The sequence below is a fragment of the Vigna unguiculata genome, chromosome 7 (genome assembly GCF_037176805.1).
Source record: "Vigna unguiculata cultivar grain cowpea cultivar isolate G323 ecotype 2 chromosome 7, ASM3717680v1, whole genome shotgun sequence".
Classification (NCBI taxonomy): Eukaryota; Viridiplantae; Streptophyta; class Magnoliopsida; order Fabales; family Fabaceae; genus Vigna; species Vigna unguiculata.
The window spans coordinates 40,054,600-40,072,962 of NC_140798.1; the positions used below are offsets into that span (position 1 = coordinate 40,054,600).

An 18,363-nucleotide genomic window follows, 5' to 3' on the forward strand; every position below is an offset into this window, starting at 1 on the left:
TAAATTATTCTCTCTTCTCTCTGTGCATATAAACTTGTATAAAGGTCTATTATTTTATTTTTTTATTCTTCTTCATCATTTTCTCCCTTTTGTCATCGTCTATTATATATTTCGCAATTAGATATATGGTAGCAGAATACAAAACAATTAAAAAAAAATCCCGAGTGAGTAATTGGTTCTCGGCGGTAAAAGAGAAACTCAAAATAGTTCTATTTTGTCTAATTTTTTTATGACAAATTATCGTTCTTGTTAAAAATTGATATCAATAAACTTTATCGTGATTTTTCGATGAATTCTAAATTGCACGCATTTCTTAAACAGTGTCTTTTATGATAGTACTGGTTATCAACATCCACAAATAGTTATTTTTAAATGTCTTTTATAGTTCTCTGGGATACATTTTTTACGTAAAAGAAATCAATACATTTTATTTATAACAACAATAAATATTTGTTGAACTTTTAATTTCATTCCTTTAACTTCTATATCACAAGAAATACGTATATGAATTAATTAAATTTTGTTGGTAAAAAGAAATTAATATCATTTAAACTTTGAAAATAATTATTATATAAAAGTAAAAGTATTTGAAAACTTAGACATTGAAAAGGAAGAAGGAAGATACGTGATGGACATGGGGATTAATTTATTTTGAAAATATGACTCGAATTTGTTTTATAAAGGTAGACAGTTGAATACAAAATAAAAAGTATTGTTGAAAATATGGCTTAAAAAATTATTGTTGTTATAAAATAAAGCAAGAAAAATTGCATTTAGTATATATGATATATTAGTAGTAATATTTAACTCAGTCGAGGATATTTGGGAATATACTCTTTATAAAGGGTGGACCAAACCAAATGTAGAAAGAGACACTTATACTTAATCTAGAAATTTGGTCATTTTCATCAAATGGAAAAAATATTCAATCTTTTCTATTTATTTTAATATATGACTACAAGATTATTGATATTGGTTAATAGATCATAGAAGTAACTGTTTATTATTCAAGAAAATAGAAAGATATAAAATGAATACGAGTTGAATTTTCTAAATGTTTTTCTTTAGTAAATGCAACACAAAAAATCTAAGACCATGAAAAACTGAAAGAAAAAAGACAGCGAGAGTTTGTTATTTGTTGCATAGATTTTAGTCGTTGTTGTTTTTTTTGTTTGGGTACGCTGTTATTTATAATTACGAACGTTAAAATTAGGAATTTCACATTTCGTGTTAAGGCCCCACTTATCCTAACATTCAATCCTTGCTGTAATTGATTCCTTCATCGTTGAAGTTTTCTCCTTTTCCTCCTTTTTGTCCCTTCTTCCCCTTCACAGGGCACAGGGCATGTAAGTATCTTAATTTGCAGACACATTTGTGATTCTTACGCTAAGGTGTTTAGAATGTGAAGCTTTTCGGTTTTGTCCCCTTTTGTTCCTTCTGATCCTTGTTTTTGCACCTTTTGAATCATGTTGTGTTATGGCTTTGATGGTTTTTGATTTCTGCTATATGGGTTCTTCTCATTATCCATTTCGTATCTTCCATCCCAATGGAATCAGGTGTTCACGAATGGTGTTTTTTGACTTTGATTTGGAACTTCTGATGGCTTATTGAATGATGCTTTTGGCTTCATCCTTGTTTGATCATTCCATTGCGTTAATGAATCCAAAGAAACTCATTGCTTTATCTTTAGAAAGACAGTTTTTTTTTTTTCTTTCTATTATGTCTGGTTTCTTGTCCTTTTCATCAATGGGGTTTGAAACACTTTTGTATAATACAGTAGTTAAAATTTGCTTTCAGCATGAAATTCTATCTTTTTCATCTATTTTCTTTTTGTTCTGAACGACGTTTGGTCATTTTATGTTATTAATTCAAAATCCATTTTGCTAGATAAAGGAATTGCACATGGGGAGGAAAGGGTGGTTTTATTCAGTGAAGAAAGTTTTCTTTTCTGATTCCAAAAAGGAACAGGTACGTGAATAACTCATGTTATTGCCTCTGACATGAATAGAAGAAAGAACATTACCTTGAAACAGGATAATATTCTGATGCAAAACAATTTTGTTTGGTCATAAAAAACAGAAACATTCTCCTCATCATCAACAACAACATCATCCCAAGCCACCAAAGTTAGGATGTTTTGGGGCTTATCACCCCGATGATCTAGAAGGAGCACCAGTTGCTGTTGTTCCCTCACTTCCACCAAGAAAAGAAGAGACCTCACCAAAAAGTGTGCCAGAGAATGAACAGAACAACCAAGCCTTTTCTTTGGTTTTGGCTACTGCTGTGGCTACAGGTGCTGCTGTTGCCGCTGCTGCAGAGGTTTCTCGTCTCTCAAACGCAAGTCGTAAAAGTGTAATATCGAATGAAGACATGGCTGCTACCAAAATTCAAACAGCATATCGTGGATATTTGGTACAGACTTTTATCAATCCTATTTATTATGAACAAACATTTGTATTTGTGTTGCAACAACGTTGAACTGTGAAAGACTTTTTGTGTAATAACCGTTCTATTCTATGTTATGTGTGTTTCAGGCAAGAAGATCCTTGCGAGGCTTGAGAGGTTTGGCGAGGTTGAGAACATTGGTGCAAGGGCAATCTGTTCAAAGACAAGCAGCTACTACCTTGCAATGCATGCAAACGCTTTCACGGTTGCAGTCTCAGATTCGTGCAAGGAAGGTCAGAATGTCCGAGGAGAATCAAACTCTTAACCGACAACTGATGCAGAAACGTGAAAGGGAATTTGACAAGTTGCAAGCTAACGTAAGTAATGTGTATGTTATGTTGAAATTCATGTTATAAGAAGGACATCATCAATGAGTTAAGCAGATACAATTGAGAATATAATTTTTGTTATGCTAATGTTGTAAAGTGGCAAATACTTTTTCAGCAAATTGGAGAAAAATGGGATGATAGCTCGAAATCAAAGGAGGAAGTTGAGGCAAAGTTGTTGCAAAGGCAAATAGCAGCTATGAGAAGAGAGAAGGCTATGGCATATGCATCAACACATCAGGTAAGAAAATGGAACAAGAGAAACAAGTTTTTGATGCAGTTACATATATTTTATGCACTACACTAATGAATCTCTTCAACAGCAAACATGGAGGAACTCTGCAAAATCTGCCACAAATGCTACATTTATGGATCCAAACAATCCTCACTGGGGTTGGAACTGGCTAGAGCGATGGATGGCTACTAGGCCATGGGAAGATCAAAACACAACCTACCACATTGGTCATGCATCTGCAAAAAGTGCTGCAAAAAACACCATGTCAGTGGGTGAAATCACAAAACTATACTCTCTCCGTGACCAGAACAATGATGTGAAATCACCATCAGCAACCAAAAAAGCAACTCGTACTGGCAGCATGGAATCCCCTCCAAAAAGAACCGGAAGAGCCTCACTGTCGAATGGAACAAGGCCAAAGGTATCAACTGGTTCATGGGGTGGTGATGCTGATTCAAAATCCATGTTCAACAAAGTCCACGAAAACAATCGCAGGCACAGCATTGGAGTGTCACCACTGAACGATGACGAGATCCATTCAAGCTCTTCACCATCCACCCAGGTTGCAAAGGCGAAGCCATCATCCAAAGGAAGAAGTGCATCACAAAGAAATACAACACCCGAAAATGCAGCAGCTTCTGCTCCTCTAAAGAAGAGACTCTCTTTCCCTGCTTCTCCAACTGGTGCAAGAAGGCATTCTGTTTCAACCAGACCGGGAAATGTGGTTTCTTCCAGCAACAGAAAATGAGAGCGAGAAGGTAGAGATGCATCATGCATGCCATTGGTGTACTTAGAATAGAAACATGAACGAAGATTAATCAAATTACAAAAGGTGGCACCAATATCTTTCATAGTAGTCTCTATCAGCTTTTTCTTCATACAAGCCATGTTGTTGGTGCGCAATGGGAGGAGATGCAATAAAATTTGACTGATCAAGTATTCATTTCATCCTCACAGTTATCTTCATAACCGATGCAGATAACTTTTTCTTTTACTTTAACTCACTGTAGTAGTTCCATGTTATATATATGTAACAAGATTATTGCTTTTGGGAGCGATATATAAATATATATTATGTAAACATGTACTGCACTATTTATCCCATTTGTAAAGTATTCATCAATTCATCAATTCAAGACCATGGTTCTAACTGTGATAGACCATGTTGTATCTATTCTCCATTCCGTGTTATATTTTTGAGAGCCATATTCAAAAATGTATTTTTTATTTTGAATGGATGAAACATAGAACTTGATTTTAATTTTAGATAAATTTTTATTAAACTGAAAAAGTAAAGAATGGATCAAATTTAAAAATTTGAATTGAAATTTATGGTGAAAAAATTGAGGTGATGTGAAGAGTGGACGTTGGCAATGATGTAGGTTGGAATGGTGGTCAAAGGATACCAATAACGACCCATTGGATTGGAGATGGTGGTTTTAGGAGTTCTAAAACCAACGGTGATCTTGATAAAGGGTTTTAGGTTAAAGGTTATATATTATTGTGACATGAACTTTGTAATAATGATTGTTGGTGAGTTCAAAGATAATGGTTTTCAGAATATTAATGACATTAATTCGCACAACAAAATTGCATTTTCATGTATTCTCCATCACCATGCCATCAATCGTTTTCACTACTTTGTTAAATTATAATTTAAGACCGAGTAAAGTAAAAGTGTTTCTTTTTGTGAGTTTCATTTTGCTGTTTATTTATCTGCACAATATTTTTTACAGTTAATAATAACTGTTAAGTAACACCAGAAATTATTAGCTTTTAAAGTGTAGGAAAACAGTTAAGTACAGTATTTTTTCCGAAAGTTTTACCGACAATTCCTGAAGTTTTGTATCGTTATACTGTTTTTTAATATTTACAATGATCTTAATATACATAATATATATTTTTAAATTTGATTCAGTTCCACCCATATTTTTTTACTCCAACAAAAGGTATGAAGGAAACCCACTTAAATTATTAGCTTGACAGGATTGGTGATGATTTGATTTTCTCAAAATGTTCAAGGTATTAGCAACAATTTATATTAAAAATGTTAGGCTAAATAAATACAATATTTCAATACATAAACCACGAAAAAAAAAATGATTGCTAAGAAACAATCTTCAGCCACAAAAGAATAATTTTTTAGGAAAAAGAGTTTTTTTCAACACAACTCAGTATCTCGTAGAAAAGAGTTATTTATTTATATTTTAAATTCCTCCAATTTGAAAATTTTGCGCCGTATATGCAAGCATCGATAGAAACTCTCTGGTGGGTTTTAATGTGTGGTTGACTGCAGAAGAGATAAAGACTCAAAAAATTTGCAATTGGCCAATCAAAACTTGAGTGTGTGATGACTATTGGCAAATACAAAACCACTTGGCATGAACTTGGCCATTAAAAAATTTCTCAACATAGTGTATAATTTATAATAACAATAATAAATAAATAAATAAATTTAATATATTTGAACAAGTCATTCATACAAGTTGTGCTTTCAAATAAGCATTTTGCTATACCTGTCCAAATGTATTTGAATCTATGACTCAATCCGACTTATCATGAGTTCGGGTCGGTTTTGGTTGAAATTTTTTTACAAATTTTAATATGAAGATTTTTGATCCGACTTATTTAGAATTCGGCTCACCCGGGTTGAACCTGTGGTGAGTTGGGTTGACTCACCAATCCGCAGATAAAAGGGTCACACTACTATTTTTTATGAAATTGGACTTTATATTTGAGTGATGTTAAGTTGTTTTTTTTAGTCAACACATAAATAATTTGGATTTTTTTTGATTTTGGTTTGTATTTGGATTGTATTAAAGTTTATTTAGATTTTAATTAAAATTATAATTTAGTTTTAACTAAAAAAATTATATATTTTTTAATTAAGTGATTTCGTAAGCCAACCCGTTTAATCCGTCAACCTGTAATAAATTGAATCAAATTTAAATTTTTTAATTCATTAAAAAATAAATTAAATTAAATTAATTCACTAAATAATTAACCCGTAATAAATCAAGCTAAATTAGATCTTATTATTGTCCATTTTGATAGTCTACGTTTTGTTAAAAATATATGTGTATGTGTCTTTTGCCTTGTTGTTTTGCACTTGTTCAAACCTGCAATTACTGTTCACTCTGCTATGAGAGTTGAACCATTTCACTTCAAATTTCATTTCATAAAACAAGTTTTATCTGATAATGCCATCGTGAATAACAAGAAGGGTCACAACCCTTCAGTGGTGTCCCCAATTCTCACTCCTACATGGCCTTGCGTCAGCCATTATCCATTCATCAGCATTCATTATTCTTTATCCAAAACACAATAAAAACCTTTTTAAATTTTCAGCCCAGGTGTTAGTACATTCTATATACAAATGTTTCCTTTTTATTTTCTTTTGGTAAGAAAGACATACATATTTATTTTGGTCATAATGGCCATATGAATATTCTTTTAATGTTTTAACTACAAAGCTTAGAGTAGAATAGAGTAGTGGTGATGTAGTGTTGTACACAAATAACAAAAGAAAAAAAATGTTGCTAACACATTTTTCATAACACCAAGGAATGTCATGTTAATGTTAGAAAACACAGTTTATTATATTTATTGAGGGAGTTATAAATAAGACTCCAAAGTTTTATAATTCTTAATGGATTTCTGATAATAATAATAATAATAATAATAGTAAAGAACTTGTTTATAAAAAAGAAGTGCGCCCAAATTATGCATTTGTTTAATTTTTTTTATATTTTGTTGCATTAAATGGTGTTAATTTTTTGTGAAAAAAGCAAATAAAAGGAAAATAAAACTTCGCAGTTTCTGTTCTTTGATTCTCATTGTGCTTCTTGCTTACTTAATGTGCTTCTTCCTCTGCCACCCATATCAGTTTTTTTCGCAAACTCTGTCGTAAACCAGGTCTTGATGCTCTTTGTCTCTTGTCTCAATCTTATCCAAATTCTTCCCTTCAATTTTTTTCACTCTTAACTTTCTTCACCATACCATCTCTCTTTTCTGTACCAAAATGGGTCTAATCTTGAACCGAAATGTGCAATCCTTATTGGTCCCGTCGTAAGAGTGGATTATTTTCCATCTATATACTCGATTGGGTCATCCCTTTTAATCCAGTTTTCGTAACAGCTTGATATTTCTCTGTTGATTTTAATTCCTTTTGTAAATTTTTTGCACTTTGAAGTTTTCTTTCTGATAAGGGGGTAGAAAAAGGCTGCGACTTTTTCAAAGGGTTGATTAGAAATGGTGTCAGGGAGCGACCCAGTTGAGTCTTTTTTCAATTCCGTTCAGGTTGTGAAGGAATCGCTGTCGCCACTGGAAGTGGGTTTTCGGAAGGCGGCGAAGGATCTTGAGCATTGTTTGGCAGGGCCAAAGAACAAGGTCAATGGTGTTTGTTTGATTGCCCCACTGAGGGAAGGTAGTGAATTTCAGATCTGTGATGTGAAGAAGAAGAAGGGGTTGTCAATGAAGGTTCCTTTGAAGGCTTTCTTGGGCATGTTTTCACAGAATTCAGGGAATGGTGGTGCTGGTAATAGAGCTCAAGTGGGTAAAGAAGACGGTCCTTCTTGCACCAATTGTTTGCAGTTTGCTGTGACTTGGTCTTTGTTGGTTAACGGGTTCCTTCAGTCTTTGCCACTTCCTTTCAAATCTGGAAAGAAGAAGTGTCATAAAGTGTGTGATGAAGATAAGCCGAGTTCTTGCATGAGGTCCACTGTTTCATCATGTGATTTGAAGCAGGATGAATCCAAGGGGGTTCAGTTTGGTAGAGCAGTTTGGGAGAACGGTGTGAATAGGAAGGATGGGAAACATGTTTCACTTGAGTGCGTTATAGGTTTTATTTTTGATCAGTTATCTCAGACTATTCAGAGTCTTGATCATGGGGTGCAAGAAAATCAGGATGACCTTGACAGTGGGAAAACTTGTCTGCCCCAACCTTCTTTTCCTCATTTTGGTAATGTGAATGCACTTACAGGTTTCTTGGAGGAGCAGAAAGTATATGTCAATGGTTTCTTGGGGAATTTGAGGTTTGCAAAGGTGGGTGGTGTACCATCAACCGTGCCTGGAGAAGAAAGCCCTTCCACAAACGGGGAGGGAGATAATAGCAATAGTAATAATAATAATGGAAATGGTAGCGGTAATAATGAAAACAAGGAGGAAAGCGGAGGAAATTCGCCGCAGAAGGTTGCCAGCAACATATTCAGTATTCCTCTCTCAAATGTGGAACGTCTTAAGTCTACACTTTCCACAGTTTCATTGACAGAATTGGTTGAACTGCTACCACAACTGGGAAAAACTTCTAAAGACCATCCTGATAAGAAGAAGCTAATCTCGGTGCAAGATTTTTTTAGATACACAGAGGCTGAAGGTGTGTCATATTACATGGAATAGGAGTCTTTTTATTTTCAAAATTTGCTTGCATAAGATACCAGCACACTCTTCTTAATAACTGCAGTTATCGATTGTTAAAACGTGGAGTTGATTGGAGTTAGGATTCTGGTGCAATTTAATTATTTAAAATTGTGAATTCATTTATTAGAATATACATGTACATAGTAATAGGATAGAAAATGCTGGTATGCATGGACAGGGGAGGGATATACGAGAAATCTGTTTCGGCAAATACGAGAGTATAGGTTAGGTATATTTTTAACTGTTACAGGAATTGACATGAATTCTCTGATTCATGTAAAGATATTGTCAATTAGCTTATACTTTCTGTTCCTAGGTATGGCAGGGATGTAATATTATTGAGGGGTATAATATAATTTGAGCAAACAGTAATGTAAGTTAGTTTAATAAATCTGCATATGGTTTTCAAATGCAGGGTTTTGATGATCTGAGATCAATTTGTTTTTTATAGATTTGATTTTTTGAAATGTGAAGGAGTGAAGATTAATTAGGCAGATTAGGAATGAAATATGGAATGGTAGGGTTGTGGCCTAGGGTAGACTTCAGATGAAGTGCTGGCTTAAAATTCATAGATGAGAAGCAATATTGGGAACGTCAATAGAGAAGATCTTGTGAACATTTTAAAAAATGTTTTCAAAATTTTATCATCATCATCATCATTTCATTTCTTTTTAACCCCCTTACGAGTTTTTAAACAATATATTACAAAATAACTTTATAAAACGAAAACCTAAAATCACAATCAAACAGGAACTTATTTTTTCTGGAGCAGTGTTTGAGCATTGCGGCAATAAATCTCTGTATGATTAATATTGCAATAAGAAATCATGTACGACTATACAATAAACGAATACATTTTAAGCAATAAACAACTTTACTACAAATGGGTACCCGGATCTGAATCCTATCAGTTGTAATCTTTTATCCTTTTTGTAAGATATGCTTAAGTTAGTCTGTTTCTGACATATTTTCTTGAAGTAGTTGGTTAAGATGTCCTGTTTAATTGTTGTGATTGTTAGAAAGGATCTTAGACATAGAAAAAGAGAACTTGAGATCTGTTTTGTTATTAATTTATTATTTATTATTCAGTTATTCTACTTTGTTACTAGTTCTTCCTCTCGAGGAAGTTAATGGTTCCAGTTAAAAACTGTTACATGTAGTACTAGGTGTTGACTCAGTACTACATATATGATTGCCAACTTTTGGCAGTTGGTCAGCATATAGAGAAGATAGGTAGCTACAACACCAGTTACTATACTATATAGAGACTTGGGCACTTTATTTGTTTGTATATGGTGATTTCTTTGTGGTACTTTTTGGAAATAAAGTTAACTGTTCACTTTCATTATCCTCGTACAGGGAGGAGGTTCTTTGAGGAGTTGGATAGAGATGGTGATGGCCAAGTAACTCTGGAAGATCTAGAAGTAGCAATTAGAAAACGAAAGCTGCCACGAAGATATGCTAAAGAATTTATGAGTCGTGCAAGAAGTCACTTGTTTTCTAGGTCTTTTGGTTTGAAGCAGTTCTTATCATTAATGGAACAGAAGGAGCCAACAATTCTTCGGGCATATACTTCGCTTTGTCTAAGCAAGTCAGGGACACTGAAGAAGAGTGAAATATTGGAATCACTAAAGAATGCAGGTCTCCCTGCAAATGAAGACAATGCTGTTGCTATGATGCGATTTCTGAATGCAGATACAGAAGAATCTATTTCGTATGGACATTTCCGCAATTTCATGCTTCTGCTTCCCTCTGATCGTCTTCAAGAGGATCCAAGGTGAGAGAAATATGATCAATTAATTGATTTATATATATATATATATATATATATCCATGATAATAAAGTGCATCACTAATCCTTTATATATTTTTGGAGGTAGGAGAGGGGCGTAATCACTATACTGTTAAAAAGCCTTGCTTATGAGGATATTTACTAATGGTAGAAAAAAATAAATATTTGGAGAAAAATAGAAAATAAGATACCTTTCAAAACAGAATTTAAGAAAAAGGGGAACTATAAGCAACAAAGGTCAAAATAAACTATGGAGAATAACCTGGTCAAATATTTCTTAAACTTTAGCTTTTAACCTGGTTAAATAACATTGTTTATTCATATAGCTGTCCTCACCTAGTGGGATAAGGCTTCATTATTGATTGTCAGGCCTATGGTCTGATGCCCAGTTCCAAAACTTTGTAAAATAGGAGGGACTGTGTTACATCATCAGCAGCCAACATAAAACTTCTCAAAATCTGAAACATGGATCACTCACTGTAGATTATGGCCTTGTCTGAATTTTAATTTGTGAAAGAAGTTTTATTAAAATGTATTTTATTTTTTGTATAAATACTGACTGAGAACTTTTATCTAAATTGCCCATATGTGTGCTAATGGGTGGTTGTTAACCTGAAGTTACACACTCTAGCTCTTGAGTACAGTTTTAAATGAGTTAGCGTAGTTGCATCAGTGCTCAAATATCCTGTTAAATACAATTTTCTTGAAAGACACTGGTTCAAGCCTTTGGACTGGGTAGATGCTACCATTAGGAGAAGGATTAGTGTATATGTGTTTGTATATAAGTTTAAGTTTTTCTGCTTCCTGCTTCTGCTTGTAAGCAGTAGTGGGGCAAGGATTAACATAAATATTTGCTGGAGTTTACTTAAGGCTTTCCATGAGAAGAAAAGATTCTCTTTGGTGGGGATCTAAATGAACATTTAGTAGTGGGGCAAGGAAATTTATTCATGAGTTCATGGTGGTTTTGGAGTACTAAATGAGAAAGTACAGTTTATTATTGATTTCTCAATGGCATATGATTTCAAGTTTATAAAACACTTGTTTTAGGAAGTGGGGGGAGCAACTGATCACTTATAGGATTGGAAGCTCTTTGGTGTGAAACTTTGATAAAAGAACTTCAAATTATTGTAAGATGATTCTATTCTTACTAAAAAACTAAAGGGTCTTGATCTTTTATCTTTGTTTTAAGAGCTGTAATCAGAAAATCTAGCAAGCAGTAGGTGATTAAGATTCGGTTAGTAATTTAATTTCGTCGATGTTCAACTACTACCAGCAGTCAATGATTAAATTGATCCTCTATATTAATGACTATTTTTGGTTATACTTTCAGGAGTATTTGGTTTGAAGCTGCAACTGTTGTTGCTGTTCCACCACCTGTTGAAATTCCTGCCGGAAGTGTGCTAAGATCTGCACTGGCAGGTGGCCTTTCCTGTGCCCTGTCTTGTGCCTTACTGCATCCAGTTGATACAATTAAGGCATGTTCTTGAACTTTGATGAACAATTCCCTATTCCTCTCATAGCCATTTGATTGTTTTGGCTCCTTTTAGAGGCCTCATCGTTGTCTTATTTGGTATATTAGACTCGAGTACAAGCATCAACCATGTCCTTCCCTGAAATTATTTCTAAGCTGCCAGAGATTGGAAGGCGGGGTTTATACAGGGGGTCAATCCCTGCAATTCTTGGACAGTTTTCAAGGTTGTTTGTTCAATCTCTTTTCAATGCTTCCCTTTTACTTTCCTCTGTTTTGAAATTGGAGCTTATGCCATCTTTGATATTGCAGCCACGGCTTGCGAACTGGGATATTTGAAGCAAGCAAATTGGTGTTGATAAATGTTGCTCCAACACTGCCAGAACTCCAGGTAATTTGTAAATCTTATATGTAAAAGCATGAAAAATGTGTCACTCTGTAATAAGTGAATATTTTTTCACTTAACTCCTTGTCTCTATTAAAAGGGTCGTTAGTGGGGCAAATGCTTTAAACTGAGATGTTCACACTTAATAGATCAATGTACTCAAATTTTATTTAGTCGTTTTTAGTACTTCAAAAGATTAGGAGGTTGATAACAAGTTCATTATGTTGTTCAATAGAAGTTCTTTGTTGTCACTTAACTGAATCCAAAAGTTCCATGTACGAACCCTTTTGTAGGTACAATCAATAGCATCATTCTGTAGCACATTTTTAGGAACAGCTGTGCGGATCCCCTGTGAGGTGTTGAAGCAAAGGTTACAGGCCGGCCTTTTTGACAATGTTGGTCAGGCTTTTGTTGCAACTTGGGAGCAGGATGGTCTTAGGGGCTTCTTTCGTGGAACCGGAGCTACCCTGTGCCGTGAGGTTCCATTTTATGTCGCAGGCATGGGGCTTTATGCTGAATCTAAAAAGGTGTGTAACTTCCATGATTCAGCATGCTTGATCAATGTTCTCGTGTTTATCAATGGCATTTTCATTTTAACTTATGTTTTATATTCACCCAAAAAAAGATTAACTTTGAGTGTTGTGGTGTTGGTCTTTGATTTTAGGTTGTTGAACGTCTACTGGAGCGGGAACTGGGTCCCCTGGAAACAATTGCTGTTGGAGCTTTATCTGGCGGCTTGGCGGCTGTTGTGACGACACCGTTTGATGTGATGAAAACTAGAATGATGACGGCGCAAGGACGGTCTGTGTCAATGTCCTTGATAGCCTTTTCTATACTGAAACATGAGGGACCCCTTGGGTTGTTCAAAGGAGCAGTTCCAAGGTTCTTTTGGATTGCACCTCTTGGTGCTATGAACTTTGCAGGTTATGAGTTGGCAAAGAAGGCTATGAACAAAAATGAGGAGGGTAAGGCAGGGAGTTCAGATTAACATGGGATTTTGTGTTACAGCAGCCAAATGTCTGGTGGAATTTTTGAGTTTACTGCAGTCATCAATGGAGTAAGGTCATTGATGCTGCTCTCAGATACACATTTTGTTTCCTTTGTTCGTTTTCTTCTACTTTTATAAGATTGCCCTTTGTAGCAGCAGAATCAAAAAGTATATTTGCAAACTAAAGGTTCAATTTTATTTCTTCCTCTATTGTACAGATTTTGGTCCCTTGTATCTTTCTTCAGCTCTCATTTTTTTATTGTTTTGTTGGATCAGTTTGTCACCACAATTTTATATTTTGATTTGCTAGTCTTCCATTTATTTGGAACAATCTTGTATAATTGTTGCGGTTGAGAGTGGAGCTTAATTGGAGTATATCTCGGGTAACAAGTTTTTTATATAAATTTTTTAGACATGGTTGAGATTAGTTCGTCATGCAAATCGTTAAGCGAAGTCTAAAAAATTTCAAACTTTAGACATTACTCATGAAATTCGTATTAATTTGGTTTGGCTGATTCCATAGCGAGACATGCATCAAATTTATATTTAGCAAATGTCTTTTGAAAAAGAATATTTAACCTAATTTATATTTAGTCCTAAAATTGTGTACCCTTTCTAATAGAATATATGACTAAAATGAATGCATATTTTTTGGTGGCGTGTTATTCAACGTCGTTTTGGTACGAAATTTCTAATTTAATGTTGCAAATTAATTCCTGAAATTATTAATGACTGACCAGTTTTTTGTTTTCTTTATGCTTATTTGATAAAGGAGAAAAATGAGTGAAATGGAAATATGTTGACGTGTTTCTGATTAGAAGTTTTTTTTTTCTTTTAAAAACAGATTACATTTACTATTTTTGTAGAGTTTTCAAAAGGCACTAACACTTCTTTTCTAAATTTTAAAGTATAATTAACCTACCTTGTATGTTTAATGAATTGATACAGCCCTTTGTTTTGTTTAATAAGTGACATACGTGCAAGATAAAAAATGTGCTGTTTTGATGAAAGACAACAGTACTGTTTACACTCCTCATCCCATGATTGTAAGAAAAAGCATCTAAACATAATAGAAAAAGAATTGCACAATTCGATTTTGTTTCTTCTATATGTATTATGTGTTTGTTCTTTATGCTTCTCTCGAGATTTATTTTGGAAAAGACATTGGAAATTACATTCTCTGATGTTCTGCCAAAAGAATGTAGAGTTTTTTTAATAAACCATAGAAAGTACAAGAATCATTTGAGAGCTGAAAAAATTTAGTACAATCAATTCTATAGAAAATAAACTTGATAAGAACTTTTCTATGAATATTTGGCCCTGCATTTGAAAAATAAGGAGAGAAAATTAAAATATAAACGAAGTTAAACACCACCTAATCTGTAATCATAAAGATGAATTACTTTCAATATTTAATGAGGCCAATGTTTTCTCTTCTGTTTCGGCAATCAATGGTCACCATCGTTTTAAATCAATGGAAAGATGGAGTAACAGCATTTTGCCATTACCAAACTATGCCTATTTATCTATCGAATCATTCTTATAAACAGTACAAATCCCATGTAACATTTTAAACCGAATATGTCTAGCTATGGAATATCGAGTTGTAGTGTACTACTGCTTGACATAAATCAGAATCTCTTTACGGGCATAATTTATAACGACAATCGCAGAACAGCATTTTCTTATCATTGTCTCCGAACGGAAACCATAAGATATCAGTTTCTTTGGACAACCAAAGCTGCACTTTAAGGTGAAATCGTAAGTGATTAACTACAGTACCACAAAAAATTCGACACTGTATATCAAAAACCTTTTAACCGAAAAAGGTAACCAAGTTACAAAGAAATCAATGTAGTTGTTTTTATTGAACCAGCAAGAAAAACATCAACTTATGACATTTTGCTAATTGAAAATCAATAGCCCCAGTTATCATTCCTGATCTCATCATCGAACTTCTTTTTCAGCTCAGGGTGCTTTTCGAAGTACTCATCTGCCGTCATGGTACTAAGCTTTTTCTGTGAAAAAGAAGAAAAAAAAGAATGAGATTTTTAATAAAAATCCTATAAAGCTGTAAAATCTGAGGTTATATCTATTACCTTCAACTCTTGTACTTCAGCAATTTCCTTTTCCAAACGTTCAGATTCCTTCAGAGATTTCTCTTCTGCTTCTTTAAGCTCAATCAACTGCAGCCAAAAACGCAAGCATAATAAATCAGGAAATTATAATTGTAAAAGTAATGTATGAGTAAAAGAGCCTTTTTAGGACGTAAAAGATTTAAACAAAATAAAACTAACAATTTGACTAAGTTCTTACCAGGGAGTCAAATTTAGCCTTATACTGAGGAGTTACTGTGTCAACAAACTTGGGGACCTCAATGCCTGCAAATAGGGCATCAAATCAAACATTAAAATTTGAATTAATTGTAGGTAAAAGAGTAAATTTATAAAATGACATATTGGTTGTGCACACGCACATATATGGGGCATAACAAATTAATTTAGCCCATCCAAAGCAAGGTAGAATAGTCATGATTAGATTATTATTAAGAAAATGAAATTTAAGTCTAATTTAACTTCACAATAACCAACTTATAAGATGAGGTTTACATCTACATAATCCACACACACACACACACACATATATATATATATATATATATATATATATATATATATATATAATGATTTTACCTTATCTCTAGCCTATGTAGGCTCTTCAACACACTCCCACATGCCAAGGGTTGGACATCTCAAACGTGGGACCGAGACGAACCCAATATGCCCAACAAACTTGACTAAGATAATTTGTCATTATTTTAGTCAATGTAGGCTCTTCAACAATTACATTAATCTCAAACTATCTCACCTAATAGACTCCTTATACAGAGACACACACACACATACAGGAAACTACACCAAATGCATAATCCATTCCACATTAGCTAATAATATAAGGAAACTATAAGGCAAGGCTTATATGTAGAGTTGTCAAAACGAGTAACCCAACCCGACTCGGTTCGACCCACCACGGGTTGATCACTAAGTGAGCCAACCCAACCCGGCTCACTTATTAGCAAGCCAAAAATAAAATTGAACTCGGCCCGGCCTACCACGGGTTGGCTCACGAGTTTACTTAATTAAAAAAAATACAACTTTTTTACTTTTTTTCAATCAAAACTAAATTATAATTCTAATTAAAATCTAAATAAATTTTAATACAATCCAAATACAAACTAAAATCACAAAAATACAAATTATCTATGTGTTGGCTAAAAAAAAACCTAACATGACCCAAATGCAAAATTCAACTTAATAAAAAACACTGACCATTTATTTGCGGGTTGGTGAGTCGGGACTCACCACGGGTTCAACCTGGGTGAGCCGGGTCAAAAATCAACCCGTATTGAAATTTGTAAAAAAATTTCAACCCAACCCGAGCCGAACCTGTGGTGAGCCGGGTTGACTCACGGGTTCCAACCCATTTTGACAACTCTACTAATGTGTCATTGATCTGAGATCTTATATCAAAATCAAACTACATCCATTTTCCAAATTCAAGTCCCTAGTACATAGGTATTATTTAAATGTGAAAGTAGAGGCAAAACATTGCCACAGCTGAGTAGCATATTGTTTCGTATGCTCTTCATTTTACAAATTGGGATTTAAACAGAAAAATAAACAGTCCCATAAACACTTTGAACACTAGATTCTATGTATCACTAGAATATAGGTTTTAACACGCATTGGAAAGTATATTATAACATGAGGAAATTGGTAAACAAAAAGAATGTCATGGATGTTTGGAGATGTCTAGTCAACTACCTATTTGAACTTTTCCTAATTTCTATCCAATATTATTTGCAAAATTTTGTCCATATAACGAGTTTCTACAATCATTCTTTTTACAACAAAGAAATAAATTGAAAAAGAGAGAGAAAGATGGAATAAGACGAGTAAGAAGAGAAGAAAAAAATAGTTTTTTTACAATATATGCACTGACTTGCAAATCAAAATGTAAATCAGTGTAGAACAAGGAGCACTTTTGTAAACCCATGATGGAAACTGGTGTGCACATAACCCAAAGGAAGAAATGCAGAAGTAAAAAAATGTTTCATTGGGGTTGAGCAAGACTCTAGAGTCTTCGCTCATGGAGGAGAGTAAGTGCATGACAAAAAACTAAATTTACAAACCTTAAATTCAATGATGTCATCATCGCCACTAAGAATGAGTCAAGCACACTACCCGGTACTGGTATCGTTAAGAAATCTAAATATATACATATTAATAGCATTGGCCATGGAATTTATAAACATACTCTCGTAATGCTCCTTGTACATGTCCACCAAACGAGGGCCAATGCCTTTCCTGTAATAATCCCAGTCGATGGGCTCAGGTTCCTGCAGAATGAAATAAACAACTAAGCAATTCCTGAAAATGATAACTTAAAAAAACGAAAAAAATAATCAACTACAACAAGCATCTAACTAGTTTATCACACGATCAATTCGAATCGCAAAGCGCTCTAGTTCAAAACACAACGAAGAGGCGCTTGAACAAACATTCACATAACAGGGACCTTAATGTTTATAAAAATAATAAAAATAATCATTTCCTCAACTATTATTCGGGAGAAGAGACAGTGTATGTTTATTTGGATTAGCTTATTAGGTTAAAAAACGTGTATGTTTAAAACAGAAAGCGAAATGAAATATAATCGCAATAAATCAATTACTAGCCCTAATTATCCAATCGATCTAACATCTCAGAATTAACACAGAAATTCGCATCCCAAATCCAGTGCATAATGTAATGAGAGCGAGAGAGATCGGAGAGAGAGAGGCGACCTGACTGAACTTGGTTTGTAGTTGGGAGTTAACCTCATCGAATGCGCGACGGAGATTCGAGAACTCCCTGCGAGCCTCATCGGAGACCAGAAGCTTCCCCATTCCATCCCAATCAATGTTTTTTCCCACCTTGAACGCCACATCGGTAACTTTCTTCACCGTTCCGCTCATTTTTTTGCCTGCGATGTTCTCTTCTCCCCAAACGCGATTCCAATTCCCCTTCTCGCTGCTGTGTTCTCTGTGCTCCCTTTCACACCCTCCTCCTATCATTCATTACCTTGCCTCCTCGTATGGGCCGGGTTCTATAGGGCCGGCCCGTTATGTCATCGAAATACAGTAATGGGTCCTCTTATTCTCACCCACTTACTACTAAGTTCATCCCCTCCTTTTAAGCTTTTCAAATGACTAAACTAACCCCTACTCAACCTCGATTTCACTTCGTTGCATCAATCCGCGTTGC

At 34.4% G+C, this 18,363-nt stretch overlaps 3 protein-coding genes across 5 annotated transcripts; 2 read left to right on the top strand and 1 right to left on the bottom strand.

The window, feature by feature from the left end:
- The first annotated feature begins 1,196 nt into the window (after positions 1-1,196).
- On the top strand, positions 1,197-4,180 carry IQD3 (IQ-domain 3). 3 transcript variants are annotated; one of them, XM_028079139.2, is made up of 6 exons: positions 1,197-1,346; positions 1,888-1,968; positions 2,080-2,412; positions 2,535-2,762; positions 2,890-3,012; positions 3,095-4,180. In XM_028079139.2, the coding sequence occupies exons 2-6, from the start codon at positions 1,903-1,905 to the stop codon at positions 3,752-3,754; spliced, it is 1,410 nt and encodes a 469-aa protein (XP_027934940.1). In that variant the 5' UTR covers positions 1,197-1,346; positions 1,888-1,902; the 3' UTR covers positions 3,755-4,180. The 3 variants fall into 3 exon arrangements, with proteins under 3 accessions (XP_027934940.1, XP_027934942.1, XP_027934941.1); XM_028079141.2 differs by lacking the exon at positions 1,197-1,346 and adding an exon at positions 1,373-1,391; XM_028079140.1 differs by lacking the exon at positions 1,197-1,346 and adding an exon at positions 1,375-1,556.
- Positions 4,181-6,832: 2,652 nt separating this feature from the next.
- On the top strand, positions 6,833-13,274 carry SAMTL (mitochondrial substrate carrier family protein). The gene is made up of 7 exons (XM_028080719.2): positions 6,833-8,380; positions 9,784-10,201; positions 11,547-11,691; positions 11,796-11,911; positions 11,997-12,075; positions 12,363-12,596; positions 12,734-13,274. The coding sequence occupies exons 1-7, from the start codon at positions 7,258-7,260 to the stop codon at positions 13,055-13,057; spliced, it is 2,439 nt and encodes an 812-aa protein (XP_027936520.1). The 5' UTR covers positions 6,833-7,257; the 3' UTR covers positions 13,058-13,274.
- Positions 13,275-14,711: 1,437 nt separating this feature from the next.
- On the bottom strand, positions 14,712-18,163 carry ATPQ (ATP synthase D chain). The gene is made up of 5 exons (XM_028082072.2): positions 17,904-18,163; positions 17,375-17,456; positions 15,374-15,438; positions 15,157-15,243; positions 14,712-15,075 (listed from the first exon to the last, which is right to left on the bottom strand). Exons 1-5 carry the CDS (start codon positions 18,072-18,074, stop codon positions 14,974-14,976), a joined length of 507 nt encoding a protein of 168 aa, XP_027937873.1. The 5' UTR covers positions 18,075-18,163; the 3' UTR covers positions 14,712-14,973.
- Between the last annotated feature and the right edge of the window lie 200 nt (positions 18,164-18,363).

Excerpts from the sequence above, each read along its gene's own strand:
- IQD3 (XM_028079139.2), top strand. The coding sequence starts at position 1,903 with ATGGGGAGGAAAGGGTGGTTTTATTCAGTGAAGAAAGTTTTCTTTTCT. Across the intron at positions 2,763-2,889 it reads TTGACAAGTTGCAAGCTAAC|CAAATTGGAGAAAAATGGGA; the intron begins GTAAGTAATGTG and ends ATACTTTTTCAG. Across the intron at positions 3,013-3,094 it reads CATATGCATCAACACATCAG|CAAACATGGAGGAACTCTGC; the intron begins GTAAGAAAATGG and ends TCTCTTCAACAG.
- SAMTL (XM_028080719.2), top strand. The coding sequence starts at position 7,258 with ATGGTGTCAGGGAGCGACCCAGTTGAGTCTTTTTTCAATTCCGTTCAG. Across the intron at positions 10,202-11,546 it reads CGTCTTCAAGAGGATCCAAG|GAGTATTTGGTTTGAAGCTG; the intron begins GTGAGAGAAATA and ends TTATACTTTCAG. Across the intron at positions 12,597-12,733 it reads TTTATGCTGAATCTAAAAAG|GTTGTTGAACGTCTACTGGA; the intron begins GTGTGTAACTTC and ends CTTTGATTTTAG.
- ATPQ (XM_028082072.2), bottom strand. The coding sequence starts at position 18,074 with ATGAGCGGAACGGTGAAGAAAGTTACCGATGTGGCGTTCAAGGTGGGA. Across the intron at positions 15,439-17,374 it reads GTACAAGGAGCATTACGAGA|GCATTGAGGTCCCCAAGTTT; the intron begins GTATGTTTATAA and ends CCCTATTTGCAG. Across the intron at positions 15,076-15,156 it reads CTGAAGTACAAGAGTTGAAG|AAAAAGCTTAGTACCATGAC; the intron begins GTAATAGATATA and ends TCTTTTTCACAG.